The 14,962-nt window shown below is 51.5% G+C and overlaps 1 protein-coding gene across 4 annotated transcripts; it reads right to left on the bottom strand.

Annotated features, from left to right (window-relative positions):
• Positions 1 to 550: 550 nt before the first annotated feature.
• On the bottom strand, positions 551 to 13,940 carry LOC100468117. 4 transcript variants are annotated; one of them, XM_019807051.2, is made up of 7 exons: positions 11,557 to 13,940; positions 11,205 to 11,400; positions 10,758 to 10,879; positions 8,582 to 8,796; positions 7,860 to 7,930; positions 7,500 to 7,604; positions 551 to 1,533 (listed from the first exon to the last, which is right to left on the bottom strand). In XM_019807051.2, the coding sequence occupies exons 1-4, from the start codon at positions 11,709 to 11,711 to the stop codon at positions 8,619 to 8,621; spliced, it is 651 nt and encodes a 216-aa protein (XP_019662610.2). In that variant the 5' UTR covers positions 11,712 to 13,940; the 3' UTR covers positions 551 to 1,533; positions 7,500 to 7,604; positions 7,860 to 7,930; positions 8,582 to 8,618. The 4 variants fall into 4 exon arrangements, with proteins under 4 accessions (XP_019662610.2, XP_034498866.1, XP_034498863.1 ...); XM_034642972.1 differs by having other exon boundaries at positions 553 to 1,533; positions 11,148 to 11,400; XM_034642973.1 differs by lacking the exon at positions 551 to 1,533 and adding an exon at positions 4,955 to 7,152 and having other exon boundaries at positions 11,148 to 11,400.
• Positions 13,941 to 14,962: the final 1,022 nt, after the last annotated feature.

The following is a 14,962-nucleotide window of genomic DNA, read 5'->3' as shown; positions in this document are numbered from 1 at the left end:
CCCCTTTCTTAAGGACCCTTCCCTCTACCAGATCACTATGTTCGTGCGCCCCAGCCTAAGCCCTGGGCTTCCGTCTACACCCAAGCACTGGGTGATCTTGCCCCTGCTCGTGGTTTTAAATACCACTTGTATCCCTTGACTCTCATTATTAAACGGCCAACACTCCAGATTCCTGACCTCTACCTAGGTACCACTGATCTCGATTTTAACATGTCTGGTCAAAACAGAATTATCCATCCCCCCTCTACCCCCTACTCCTCAACTGTACCACTAGCCAGTCACCCAAAGCCAGTTGTCCTTGCCCTTGCTCATCTCATGGCTGCCTCCTTCTCATTTTCTAGGTTTCAATATAAAGGTCATCTCTTCAAAGATGCCTACCCTGACAGCCCACTGCACACATGTCCAACTCAGCTCACACAGGACTTACCACAACTTATAACCCTGTTATTAATTAGATCTATGTGCTGGTTACACACACACACATAGGAGGATAGGATGTAAGCTCCTTAAGGGCAGGGACCCCAACCAATTGGTTTATTATCTCCAGTTCCAAGCAAGGTGTGGGGCATACACAGGGCTCAGTGAATATCTGCTATGTCCTGCAGTCAGCAAGCATTTTGTGAGGACTCACATCTCACATGCAGGTCTGATTATCAGGTTGGTGTGTGAGACAATAGTCGTGTTTCTGAAATTTCTTAGGGAGGTGCCAAGTTGGAAACTAACATACCAGCTTGTTTCTCTCCAGGGAGGAAACAGATCACTGTTTCTAAACCCACACCCAGATAAGGCTTGAGTTTAGGGGCCAAGTGTAGGAAAAAAATGGTAGACTTGCAACTCAGTGGGGTCAAGTGAGGCCCAAAGGGGCCACAGAGTCACTGTAGGGAAGGGCAACACTGTCTCATCACTCATTTCTCTTTTGAAGGGCTGTGGCTGGGGTGCCTGGGTGGCTGTCGGGAAAGCATCTGCCTTCAGTTCAGGTCATGATCCCAGGGTCCTGGGATCAAGCCCCACATAGGGATCCCTGCTCTGTGGGGAGCCTGCTTCTTCCATTCCTCCCCACTCATGCTTTCTCTCGCTATCTCTGTCTCTCAAGTAAATAAAATCTTTTTTTAAAGTACCATGGCTGAATTCCCATGTTAGAGTGCAAGCAAGGGGACTTCACAGTAGCACTGACCTGACCAATTGCTGTATGCAGGCTCAGGCCGAGGGGGCCTCAGGCTTGCACTACCCTGACGACCTCTTCTGACTGGAGGATCCCCACGGGATTGGATTGTACAGCCTCTAGGGAGCCCATCACAAGTAAGGCACCTCCATGGGAACTTTATTCATTCCTCTAGTCATGGTCTGTAGGGAAGAGGTTATGTGCCCCTTTTGTGGGGCACAGACTCTGTGCTGCTAGGGTCGATCTCAGACTCATCTTTGGGTCTTGGCACAGGCTGGAACTTGAGCAAGACAGGCGGGGTGAAGCTGGAGGCCTTCACAGGAGGGAGTGGCGTCTCCTCGGTATTGGGGGAGCCACTACAAGCCGAGGTCCTGTGCAGGAGACAGCCAAGACATGTCCATGAGGTGGGATACTGGCACAAAGAGCCATCAGAAGTACACATGACAAAACTTCAGGCTGTGGGATGGCTCGCAAGACATTTCTACTTCCAGAACTCTCTCCCACAGATGGTTGTTCCAGGCTGTTCGTCACAGCAATGTTTTTGATTGTGAAAACCTGGAAATAACCTAAACATTCCTCAGGGAATGGCTAAGGGAACCATGGATGCCATGTGGCAGACTGCTCTGCAGCTGTTGAAGGACTGAGGTAGGTCTGTATATCCCAGCAAAAAAAGATGCCCCAATGGTACAGTAGTGAAAAAAAGCAAGTTGCTGGGAAGTACATGCAATATAGTCCTGCTCTGGTTACAGAATTAACCAGTGTACTTGTGTGTGTGTGTTAGAAGGGTACACACGAAACTCTTAGCAGTGGGACTCTTATGTGTTCATTTCTCTATTGTGAACTTTTTCCCATAGAACATGTCCTACTTTTGGGGCGTCTGGGTGGCTCAGTCGTTAAGCGTCTGCCTTCAGCTCAGGTCATGATCCCAGGGTCCTGGGATCGAGCCCCGCATCAGGCAACCTGCTCAGCAGGAAGCCTGGTTCTCCCTCTCCCTCTACCCCTGCTTGTGTTCCCTCTTTTGCTGTGCCTGTCAAATAAATAAAATCTTAAAAAAAAAGAGAACATATCCTGCTTTTGTAAACTGTTTAAAGCCAATAAAAATAACCCATTTTTGACGACAGCACCATGAGAACACAGCTCACTCAGAAAGCAATACATAACAAGAGCCTAAAATTGTCCCCATCAGTGCAATGTTTCAACGAGCAAGAATGATTAAGGAAATATTCCATCCATACAACGGAGCACTTTGCATCTCTTATTATTGGTGAATTTAAGTATATTTCTAAGGACATGAGAAGAAACACATTCCAGAGCTGGCTACAAAACTGCCTAACAGGACACTCCCTATTAGGTAACAGACCGTATGTGTATCAACACGTATCTGCACAGGACAAAGACAAATATATGCTAGTGCTGGTTATTTCTGGCAGTGGGACCAAGAGGGATTTGGTATGGCTTTTCTTCTCCTTTGTGTGTGGTTTTCAAATTGTCTACAGTAAATACATATTGTTTCAGAATCTGAAAAAAGAGTCTTTTTGAAAACTGTTCATACCATTTCCCTTATAATTCTACTTAGGAAATTCATCTGAAATTCAGGAACAGCTTAGCACTAAAGACTTCAACCCCAGCACTAACTACACTGGTGGAAAAGACAACTAGAAGCAACGCATGTGCTCGCGGCACTACCCACACAGGGTCTTGATTATGCAGTCAACAAAGCTCATCTTCGAAAGACTGTCAAGAAGTGGACCAGCCCCCACGGCCTTAATGATAAGTGACAAAGGCAAGATAAGAAAATGACACTGTCTAATTGAATCACACCTTTATAAAACTATGCCTAGAAAAAGCTAGAAGGTATCTCGACAGCAACACTCTGATGGTGGTCCAGCCCTGGTGCGTGGCCGCACAATTCTGTGAGGATCTGGTAATGCCAACACCTTATTTTTACATTTTGCTTCATGACAACACTGCACATGTGTTTGCTGACAACCCCTTCTCTGTCACCCAGCAGTCAGTCACCTTCCTATCCCTTCATCCCACCTCCTTCTGATTGGCTAGCCTACTGCTTCCACTTAGACATAAATTCATGAATCTACAGATCATGAATCTACATGAATCTACAAATGTATATAATCATGTTTATAATTTTATGTCTGCATAATATTCCATAAGTAGGTGAATGCACGCTTATGCTGTTTCCAGTTTTTCTCCTTTTACATGACACTGCCCTAAACATTTCTATACACCATTGCTTTTTTCTTTACCTTAATCATCTCCTTGGGGCCAGTTTCCAGGACTGAAAAGACCAGAGCAAGGGTGCCTGGGTGGCTCAGTTGGTTAAGCGTCTGCCTTCGGCTCAGGTCATGATCCCGGGGTCTTGGGATCGAGCCCCACGTTGGGCTCCCTGCTCAAGGGGGGGGAGTCTGCTTCTTCCTTTCCCTCTGCCACTCCCCCTGCTTGTGCTCTCTCTCTCAGATAAATAAAATCGAAAGAAAGAAAGAGAGAGCGGAGGGGAGGGGAGGGGAGGGGAGGGGAGATACCAGAGCAAAGCATTCCAAAACATCTATGGGTCCTGATGTTTTGGTAAACTGCCTTTCAAAAAGACTAACCTTATACTTTTTTTTTTAAAGATTTTTTTTTTATTTATTTGACAGAGACAGCCAGCGAGAGAGGGAACACAAGCAGGGGGAGGGAGAGGAAGAAGCAGGCTCCTAGCACAGGAGCCAGATGTGGGGCTCGATCCCAGAATGCTGGGATCACGCCCTGAGCCAAAGGCAGACGCTTAACCACTGCACCACCCAGGTGCCCCTAACCTTATACTTTTGTGCTTCAAAAGACACCACTGAGAAAGTGAGAAGACAATCCACATAGTGGGAGGAAAGTTTTGCAGATCCTATGTCTGATAAGGGACTTGTGTCTTTGGCAGTTCCTCAAGATACAGACTTACCACATAGGCCAGCAATTCCACTCTTAAGGGTATACCCAAGAAGACTGAACACTACGTCTTCACAGACACTTGGCCACAAATGTTCCTAACAGTATTATTCACAAGAGCAAAAAAGGGAAACAACCCAAATGTCCATCAACTCACGGATCGAGAAAATGTGGTATATCCATAACAATGCAATACCATTCAACCGTAAGAAGAAAGTCAACCCATAGAATGTATGCACCAAAAGGGAGCCCTGACGTAGCCTGGGGACTTCCGTGTGACTGCGATGTGCCAGGGTAGGCTCAGGGGCTGTGAACACACGCACCACCCTGGAGGGCGTGCTGACGATGAGGGAGGCTGTGCCCGTGGCGGGGGGCAGGGGCTGTATGGGGACCCTGTACTTTCCTATCAATTTTGCTGTGAACCTGAAACTGCTCTAAAAAAATTTAAGTCTTAAAAAAGAAATTTAAAAAACAGGAAATTCATATTTAGATAAATTTTTTAAAAATAAAAAATAACATAAATTATTCGGGGGGCGCCTGGGTGGGTCAGTCAGTTAAGCATCCGACTCTTGGTTTCAGCTCAGGTCGTGATCTCAGTGTTGTGAAATCGAGCCCTGTGGCAGGCTCTTCGCTCAATACAGAGTCTGCTTGAGATTCTCCCTCTCCCTCTCTCTCCCCCCAACCAAAGCTCACATGCACACACTTGCTCTCGCTCCAAAATAAATAAAATCTTTAAAAATGAATAAATAAAAATGAATTATTCTGCCAATTAAAACAAACAGGAAATTAAGTAGTAACACATGCTATGACACGGACGAACCTTGCAAACGTTCTGCTAAATGAAAGAAGCCAGTCACGAAAGACCATGTTATTGTATGGTTTCATTTATGCGAAATGTCCAGAACAGGCAAATCCACAGAGAAAGGAGGTTAATGGCTGCCTAGGGCTGGGGGATGGAGGGACTGGGGGTGACAGCTAATTGGTGCTAGGGTTTCTTTTTTTTTTTTTAATTGTAGTAAAATATACACAAAATTAACCATTGTAACCATTCCTATGGGTACAATTCAGTGGCGTGAGATACATTTACAATGTCCTGTGGCCACCACCACTATCTATTTCCAGAACTTTTTCAACAGCCCAAACAGAAACTGTACCAATTGAGCAACAGCTCACTCCTTCTCCCAGCTCCTGGTAACCTCTCATCTACTTTGTTTTAGGGACTCTGCCTATTCTAGGTCTCCCATGTAATGGGAACCGTACAATGATTTGTCCTTTCATGCTGGCTTCTTCCACTTGTTTCAACATTCTAGTCTGTGGCTAGATCACATTTTGCTCATCTTGGACACACTTGGGTTGTCTTTTCCTTTTGGCCACTGTGTGCTACTGGTGCTGTGAACATTCATGAGCAAGCACCTGCTGGGGTCTCTACTTCAATTCCTTCAGGCACATGCCTGGGAGTGGGATTACTGGGTCATATGGTAATCCTATGTTTAACATTTTGGGGAACCACCGTGCTTTTTTGCTACGGTGGCTGCACCATTTTACATTCCCACCAGCCACACGCTAGAGTTCCAGTTTCCCCACATGCTCGTCAACACTTGTCATTGTCTGCCTTCACGGTGACAGCTGTCCTAGCGGGCATGACGTGGCATTTCACCGTGGTGTTCATCTGCATTTCCCTGACATCTCACGACATGGAGCATCTTTCCCTGTGTTTACTGGCCACTTGTAAGTCTTTGAAGAAATGTCTATTCAAGTCCTTTGCCCCTTTTCTGGAACGGGTTTTTTGTTGTTGATTTACAAATATTTTCTCCCATTCTATGGGTTGTCTTTTCACTCTCTTCTTTTTAACATGATGGAAACGTTGCACAAACGTGAATACATAAGAGGCCACTAAAGTGGACACTTTAAATGGGCGAATTCATATGATGCTATGCAAATTATCTCAATAAAAGAATTTTTAAAGGGACGAAGCCAATGTCTAGTGTTTTCACAGCAAAAATGAATCTTCTTCTAAAGCCTTGATAGCACAGGATTCTCGTTCCTTGGGGCTTTGTGACAGGTGCGAACATACATGCCAGCAACCTTAACGTGCACCTCTTTCATTACTAAGGAAGCCGAAAACACTCTTCAAGGTTTGCTTACACTGTGGGTGTCTTCGTGAATAAACTTTCCATCAACTAAATTTAGAATCATCTTTACAGAACTGTGCAGGCTTCTAACATAAGAAGTCCCTTGCATGTGCGCTCGTTGCTAGTGGGACTACATGACGGTACAACCAGGTTGGTAGTTTCTTTAACACTAAACACATCATCACCAGATGATCCAGCAACCATGCTCCTCGGTAAGAGAGTTGAAAACTTACGCCCACACAAACCTGCATGTAGATGTGTATAGCAGCTTTATTCATAATTACCAAAACTTAGAAGCCACCAAGATGTCCTTCAGTAGGCAGATGGATAAACTACAGTACACCCAGTGACTCAGCGCTAAAAAGGAACTAGCCAGCCATGAAAAGACATTACGGAGGAACCGTAAGTGAAAGCAACCAATCTGGAATGGCTACCTACTGCAGGATTCCAAGCATACAATATCCTGGAAAAGGGAAAATTACGGAGACAGTAAAAAGAGCAGGGGTAGTGAGGGGTTGGGGAGGGGGAGGGATGAACAGCTGGAGCATGGAAGATTTTAAGGGCAATGAAACTATTCTGTAGGACGCTGTAATAGCGGATACCTGTCATCATACATTTGTCCAAACCCATCGAATGGACAATGCCAAGAGTGAGTGCAAACATATGGACTCTGGGTGATAATGATGTGTCAACGTAGCTTCATCAATTATAAGGCGGGGGATGTTGATAGCGGGAGAGTCTGTGCTTGTGTAGGGGCAGGGGGCATGTGGGAACTCTCAGCTCTTTCTCAGTTTGCTGTGAATCTAAAATTCTAAAAAACAGCTATTAAAAAAAAAAAAAAGTCATCTGATGCAATGAAGCAGCCAGTCTAAATACATACTTTGAAATAACACTCCACGGAATGACATGGGAAATACCACCACCCTAAGGGGCAAAAACAGGTGATTAAAGCCAACCAACCAACCACATGTTCAGTAAATCCCTGCTTTGCAAAACACATGTGTATAAGCCTTAGGAGCCACCCGCAGTTGATGGAATTGTTCCCTTTCTCGTGGGTCTCTGAGCTGCTTGTTCCCAATTCTCAGCATTTACAAACACTAGGCAGGGGGAGTGACTTTTCCAGCACCCAGTTACATTAGGGTCCTTTCACAAAATGCAAAGGACCATCATACAGAGCATTTTTCTGGCCCTTGTGCACACTGCCATGATGCCTTCAAGCCAGGTAAGCCAGGACGATGTCCTGCCCGAGAGAGGCTTAGAGGCATGCTTACCAAGGGAAGCCAGGGCAATGGAGCTTGTGTGCGCTGTTTCCAGCCAGGTACGAGAAATGGAAGCCTCCGGGGTTGAGGACCAAGGGGGTCAGATCAACCATGTATCTGCAAGACAGGGCGGAGAGGGGAACATCAGCTCTGGGCTCCTCCCCGGCAGGCCCTCCCACAGGGACTCCTGTTCACAGAGCAGACCTCTGAGCCTTGACTCCGTCCCCGTACACAATGGCAATAACAACCTCTCAGTGTTGTGGGGAGGACTAACAACAAGGTGGGGGAAACGGGAACCAAGCGTGGCACACATCGTGCTCCCTAAAATGCTCTCTTTTCATTTGCTCTGAGCCTAGAATCATTTCCTTCCACCTCTTTGGGTTCGATGACAGGCCAGCCCAGTTCAATTTCACTTCTGACTTTGCAACCTCCAACTTCTCCATCTGCAGGAAACAAAGGAAATCTTAGGACAAGCTTGGGGGCCTCACTGGGAAGAAAAATACCCTATACAAGAACTAGAGAAACTACGTGACTATCACTCATCCAACAAAGACATCAGGGTCATCCTTAGCACCCACCACTAGCTTGGTGTTAGAGGCACGGGGACAGGATGGGGGCTGGGAACTGAGGGAGGATGGGGGGCTGCCTGGCAAGTGTGCGGGATAAGCAGGGGACAGGGGAAGCAGGCAGTTAGGAAGGCACTGCAGAGGCACTTAGGGAGTGGCAAGGAGAACACCAGCCATGAGGAGGAGCAGGCATGGGGCTGGAGATGTTGGGGGGTGGCCATGGTTCTCCACCTGTCCTTTGGGCACCCGAGCATTCTGCCCCGTGTTTTGGCTGTTGCCTTGCTCAGCTGAGGCCAACCAGGTGAAACTCCATGCCTCCAATCCTTCGACCAGAGCAGACCCCATTTTATCTGCTTAATCCACCAACATTCCACCCAAGATTTTGTCTCCAGATAGTGTTCTGCCACTTAAAACAAAGTTCTGACAGTTACTGCCGTGGGCCCGGGAGAGCTGCTGAGGTGGTTCTGAGCAGAGGGGCAGAGCTTGCCCCTCCCAGGACCACGTGGAACGGGGGATGAGCTCACTGACCGACTTGCTGGGCAGCGGAGGGAAGGGGCCAAAGACCCTAGGCATAGTGTAGACAGGGGGTGATGGGGCCACCACGGAGACCATGGTGGTGGCAGGTGACGGCAGTGGTGGAGGTGGCAGCAACGTTGGTGGGAGGCATGGGGAGGTTGATCGGTCTCGCAAGAGGATGGGTTCTGGTTTCTTCAGTTTCGGCTTTCTTCTCTTCTTCTTGGCATCTGTAAAAAAGGGACCAATGAGTGTCTACCCCACGGCCAGAGCAGGGTAGAGTGGAGGCCAAACAACGGTGTGGGTTCTTCGCAAGGTTTCTCCCACAAAGGGCACGTTAGAATGCCTAGAGCCACCGCTGAGAGGCACCAACACGCACCATCTCACCCACCCCACAGCTACCCCCATGAAGAAAGGGTAGTTTTGTCTCTCTCTTACAAGAGACCCAGGCAGGATCCACACTCCGACTGTCTGACCTCAAGGCCAGAATTTCAGGGTAAGTAACAGAGTATCACCACCAAGGAGGGCTGGGCTTAACCCAGGCAGGTCAGGCTGCCACCTATCCCAAGCATTGTGGAAAGCTCCTGAGTCAGCCAGCACCTTCGTGGGGTATCCAGGCCCTGGATGATGAGTTCACCAACTACACCCAGCCCCAGGGCCATCCTGGGGGTGTGCAAAGGCTGCTTTCTCTGTTAGGAAACCCTTCTGTAGGAGGTCTTACAGAATTGGGCTCAGGGAGAGAATCTTTGAGTAGCAGGATTCTGGGGCCTGCCCCCTCTCCTCTTTCCACCTCAGGTTTTCTTCCTATATTCACTGAGTCTATTTCTACTGGACATTAGCAAAGTGGGTATGAACAAGTGCCTCATACAGCCTATTAAAAGGGTTCTTCTAGAACGACGATCACCACCACCAGGGAGCACTGACCTGGAGGCTAAGAGCCCGAGCCCCAGAGCAACCCAAACCTGAGTTCAAGTCCAGACTCCACTGCTTACTATGTGACTCTGGGCCTCTATGTCCTCTGCAGTAAGATGAGCGTAATAGCACGGACACTACCTCAGGGGGCCAGTGTAAGGCCGGTGTAAGAGCTACACATGCTGTGGGCCCATCGGATGAAAGGGTGGTGTGGCGCACTCACACGCAGCAGCATGGACAGTGGGACCCCCAGGTGAGCAGGGCCGCCTGACACAACGGAGAGAGCTGCTCCACCACTAGCTACCGTATCACTGAAGACAAATGCACCGAAAGAACTGAACCCGACTCTAATCAAGGCTTTAGAGCAACTGTCCCAAGACATACAGGGAGGGGGACAGGACAAACAGCACCAGTGGGGGCGCCTGGGTGGCACAGCGGTTAAGCGTCTGCCTTCAGCTCAGGGCGTGATCCCGGCGTTATGGGATCGAGCCCCACATCAGGCTCCTCTGCTATGAGCCTGCTTCTTCCTCTCCCACTCCCCCTGCTTGTGTTCCCTCTCTAGCTGGCTGTGTCTGTCTCTGTCGAATAAATAAATAAAATCTTTAAAAAAAAAAAAAAAAAAACAGCACCAGTGGCCCCTAACCACAGATGTAAACCCAGACTGGAATGCCCCAAAGGACAACACAGTTCTTCAAGTTGATGGCATGGGGGAGTGAGGTGAGGGCATCCCACCTCAAAGGGACTGCAACAGACGTGGCCATCCCTCACTTACCATCCCTTCATGGTCACTAGTGTGGCCCCCTTCCATTCCACTCTCACAAGTGTGCCAGTGTGGACACAGAGTTTATGGCCATCCTAGTGAAAAGGAACTTCAAAGGACCTAACACCCAAACCAAGTATCAGCCGATGTTAAGAAATTGTTGTCAATAATATCCGGGTAACACTGTGATAACAAAATGTCTTTTTTTAATATATAAAAAAGCATTCTAAAGGATCCAAAAATACAATGATGTCTGAGATTCCCCCCAGAATGTTCCAGAAAAAAGAAGGGGGGGAAGCGAGAGTGAAGCAAGCACGGCAAGATGGAGACAGCTGCTGAAGCTGAAGGGTGACCGGTACCAGTTTTGTGCACGTTCATTTTCACAATAAAAACTTTAAAAATAAACACCAAAAAAAAAAAAAAAAAAAAAAAAAGGTGCCGCCAAGCACAGAACCAGGGATGAGGGAACGCGCGTCAGGTCTGCTGGGTTCCTGGAGCCTGGCAGAGGCTGGGCCTCACCCTGGGAGGAGGTGCACGCGGTGCATGCTCCTCTTCAGCTGCTCCAGGCGCTGGTGCATCTCCAGGGCACCCATGCTGTTGCAACAATTCAGCTCCCCCTGAACTGCACAGAAGAACTTCGCCTGCGACAAGGGGAGAGGCAGGGCAGGAAGGAGCCAGACAGGTGAGACGCCTGCCGGCCGCACTCCCCAAGCGGGGCCCCCTGGGGATTCTGAAAGACCCTACCCTGACGCTCTAGCTAGGCCCGAAGGGGCCCTCCCCACCCAAACACCGGCCCCGCCCCGCCCCCAATGTATCCTCAGAGCTCCGCCCCAGACGACAGCGAGCGGGAGCGGTGCGAGCACCCCCCACCCCGCCTCCCCCCTCGGAGGCCCGCCGGCCGGCTCGCACCCAGAAGAAGGAGAGGAGCCCGCGCCCCTCGTACTCCGCCAGCTTGCCCTTGCGCACCACCCTCTCGGCCAGCGCGGGGTTGCGGTCGATGCTGCGGAAGAGGCGGCGCAGCGCGCGCTCCGTGTAGGTGGCCGCCTGCCTCTCGAAGTCCTCCTCGGAGATGAGCTGGCAGAAGGTCACACTCTGGGGGAACTCGCTGTCGAACTCGTCCAGGACCTCCATCCCAGAGGGGCTGCGGGCGGACCCCGGCGGCCTGGGGGCGGAGCGGCCGTCGGGGCGGGGCCACCGAGGCTCCAGGAGCGCCGACCCCCACCCTCCTCGAGACGGGGGACAGGGCAAGTCCCGTGGGCCGGGGATCGGGTCGCCGCGGCCGGCGGGGGCCATCGGGGCGGGGACCGCGGGGACGCACCTGCTCTCTGCCCCACAGCCGCCGCGCCGCCGCAGCCTCCGTCCGCGTGCCGCCACCACCGCGCCGACCTCTCTAGCCAATCCCCCCGGAGCTCGCGAGCAGAGAACCAATCCGCGCGAGGCGGCCGCACGTGACAATGCCCCAGCTCTGAGCATGCGCTCTGAAGCCTTCGACGGGGCAACCTCTTGCCGCGCGGGGCGCAAACCCCGTACTGCTGGCGCGTTGCAGGCCTTGGTGGGGGAGCAGGCAGTGGCCACGCGGAGAACGTGGTTAGCACCCGAACTCTTCAAACTTCTTTAAGGCTCTCACTGCTCCCCATTCCGCCTGCTCGGCCTCCCTCCTAGAGGTGTGTAGACAGCACCAGGGGCTTCACTCAGCCCCTAACTCCTCTGGCCCCAGACTTCACTCCTTGTCTCCTGATTTACTTTTCAGCATCAAACCCACCCCTCCCCAGCTTCTGTCTTCTCTCTCAATACTCTATACTCAAACACTCGTGGTTGCCTCTTCACCAGCAACTCCAGCTGCTCCTTATGCGTTTCTGAAGAGCCCATCTTCACGGTCCCATCTGGGGCGATCTTACCCCACTTCTTGGTCCCAACTCAGAGCTGACTTAACCAACTCTAACCTGCGTCTCAGGCTCAGACCTCCCCCGAATTCCAGAACCACATCCAAGTTTCTGCTGGGGACGTTTCTTGGGCGTCTCATGCTGAACATACCCATTTTGGCATACAGCTTCTTCCCTCCCAACCCCAAACCTGCTTCTCTTCTCCCTGTCCTACTTGGTCAGCGATGTCACCATCATCCACCGCAGCCACACTGATAAGGGGGTCCACCCTGGATTGGTTCCTCTCTGTTGCTTCCACAGCCCCTTTGCCCCCATCAACCTGAGATCCATGGAGTGTGTCTGAGAAGTCCAAAGAGATTTTTCACCTCCCACTGCCAAACCACCAACCCTCTAGGTTCTGCTGTCCCCAGCATAGGAGATGGACCTCACTTCCTCCGGCTTTGAGGTCAGAGAGCAAGATGAAAACAACCAAGGAGGAAAAAATTTTAGCATGGGGTACAAACAGATATGATACACACGGTTCAAATCTTCATTCTACTTTCTGTCGCTGTGTGAGTTAAAGACTTTACTTTGAAATATACAGTATGTGGCTTTTTATATACAGCACAGGCATCCTCTGAGGGGTCAAGTAGACCCCTAATTACTCCCCCCCCCACCATGTTGTGCTGATAATACTTCACACTTTATGTACTTATTTGTATTTATTAAAGTTGTATTGGCCCCCTCCTCTGTGCCAGGCACTGTCAAGAGAAATATAAAAAGGGACATTGTCCCTGCCCTCAGGGCTCCCGGTCTAATGAGGACTTCAGTCACAATGAGAAATTTCCATCTAACAGGCTCCACTGGAGGGATATTGGATGCTGTGGAGCCCAGGAAAGGCTTTCCCTCTTAGGGAACATTTGAGCAAAGCCCTGAGTTCACAAGCACCCCCCAGCAAGGGCCAGAGACAGCTGTATGAGGGTCTCCAGCCCGTGGGCACAGAATCTACACAGAAATAATGATGGCCACCTCCAGCCACAGATGCCCAGTCTTCTATCCCCCAGGGTGGGGGTGAAGCTGACATCTTGATGTGCTCAGCCAGGGGTGAGGGGTACTCCCAAATGCCCATCTGGAAACCTAGGCCTCCTCTCAAAGGAGACAGGCTTGAATGACTGTCACTGGGCACACAAAAGCATTTTGCATTGTGGCAGGTCCTGATGGAGGAGGTGGCCTTGCAGGCATGCCTGGGGCCTGGCTCCTTAGCAATCCCCCCTAACTGTAGCTGTTAGGAGGGGCATGCCAGGCACCTCTTGGTCCCTCCTGCAGTCTCAGGGCAGCATACCTCCCTGTAAGAGAACAAGCTGGCATGGTTGATGGGTATCACCTATGGGCTTCATAGCCCAAGTCCACCACCCCCCCAGATAGTGCTGCTCCTAAGAACCCAGGAGAATGTTCCCTCCAGAGTCTGACCCTCCCCAAGCCCTCAAGGAGGGCTGGGTGTAGTTCACCTGCACATGGTCAAAGTTGAGCTGGGACTGAGCCAGGCAACACAGTGGGTTTCCATTCCTCCACAAGGCCCTGACGGAACCTGGAGTCCCCAATCTTACCCCGGGAGTTGGTATGGAAAGATCTTCTTCAAACCAGAGCTTTTCTGAATCCAGGGCCTCTGCCCCTGCTCCTGTTCAGCCTCAACCCAGAAGGAGAATTTGTGGGAGGATCCCCCAGCTCAGTACTCACCTAATCCTCTGATGGAGGGTCCAGCCCAGTTCCACACCTGCTCCTAACTGCTAGGAAGTGGAGTGAGGCAGCAAAACTCCCTCCCTTCAGGCGCTAAGGGTGGTGGGCTGGGCCTGACCGATGCCCTTTCATCATTGCACTGCTTCCCAGCGGCCCACAGTAGTGCAACAGGGAAAGAGTGTCAGGCAGGCCTGCCAGCGCCTCTCCCGGTGGTGGTCCATGAGGATCTGAGACCTGGAATGCAGGCCCACTGGGGTGGGGCTTCTGCCTGGGGGGAAGGGTGCCCTCTGACCCTAGAGGCCCAGGCCTGGCCAGGATCTCAAGTTTCCATGGAGAAGGGAGCGAGGCTGGGGAGGGGGGAGGGGAGGGCCTGCAGGCCCAAGGGGCCCGGCCTGGGGAGGGGGGTTGGTGGTGTGGGGAAGGGGGGGTTCCCAAGGCTGGTCCCAGATGCTTTGACAATATCATTGCACTGCTTCTCAGAGCACAGTAGTGCAACCTCGTCAGAGCACCTGGGGCCAGCAGGGGGGACCCCCACGGACCCCAAGAAGCTCAGGGCGGGAAGCTCAACCGTGGGTGGGTGGGGCTAGAGGCCCAGTCCTGGAACTCAAGGAGGGGAGGATTTCGGCAGGGCTGCGGTCCTGGAGGTCGTCAGAAGGTCCCCGACCTTCCCCAGCACGCTCCACGTTGCGGTGCGGGAGAGACCCCAGACTGAGGGGTAGCTCCAACCCAAGAGCGGGAGCGGACGGGGGAGGGGGCAAACACACAAAGGAGAGGGACCCGCGCTCCACCGCAGTCCGAGCCCATTCGCGCACGGAACGAGGGTGGGTACAGCCCGACGACCCTACGCCCCCACTCGGCCTGCGGCTCCGAGAGGAGGGTGGCCCCATTCCGAACGTCGCGTCCCCGCAGGCTCAGGCCCCCACCCCTGACCCCTAGCCCCCAACTTGGGCTCCAGTCCTAAAGATTCTCCGCCTGACGGCCCAGAGCGAAGCGAAGGAACAAGGGAGGCTTCCAGCCCTTCTGGAGTCCCCTGCCCGGGGAAGGCGCCCGGGGTCGGGGCTTCTCCCCTCCGCACAGTCCCGCCGGGTAGGGCCGCCCTGCCTGTGCTCTCCACCTCGGACCCTG

This window comes from Ailuropoda melanoleuca, chromosome 14, assembly GCF_002007445.2.
Source record: "Ailuropoda melanoleuca isolate Jingjing chromosome 14, ASM200744v2, whole genome shotgun sequence".
In the NCBI taxonomy this organism is placed as follows: Eukaryota; Metazoa; Chordata; class Mammalia; order Carnivora; family Ursidae; genus Ailuropoda; species Ailuropoda melanoleuca.
This window is presented reverse-complemented; position numbering and strand designations above follow the sequence as displayed.

What these genes read in the sequence shown, in the direction of transcription:
- LOC100468117 (XM_034642975.1), bottom strand. Translation starts at nt 11,711, where the DNA reads ATGCTCAGAGCTGGGGCATTGTCACGTGCGGCCGCCTCGCGCGGATTG. An exon ending in GGCTGTGGGGCAGAGAGCAG is followed by an intron (nt 11,401 to 11,556) that starts GTGCGTCCCCGC and finishes CTCCGCCCCCAG; the next exon opens with GCCGCCGGGGTCCGCCCGCA. An exon ending in CGCGTGCACCTCCTCCCAGG is followed by an intron (nt 8,797 to 10,757) that starts GTGAGGCCCAGC and finishes CCTTTTTTACAG; the next exon opens with ATGCCAAGAAGAAGAGAAGA.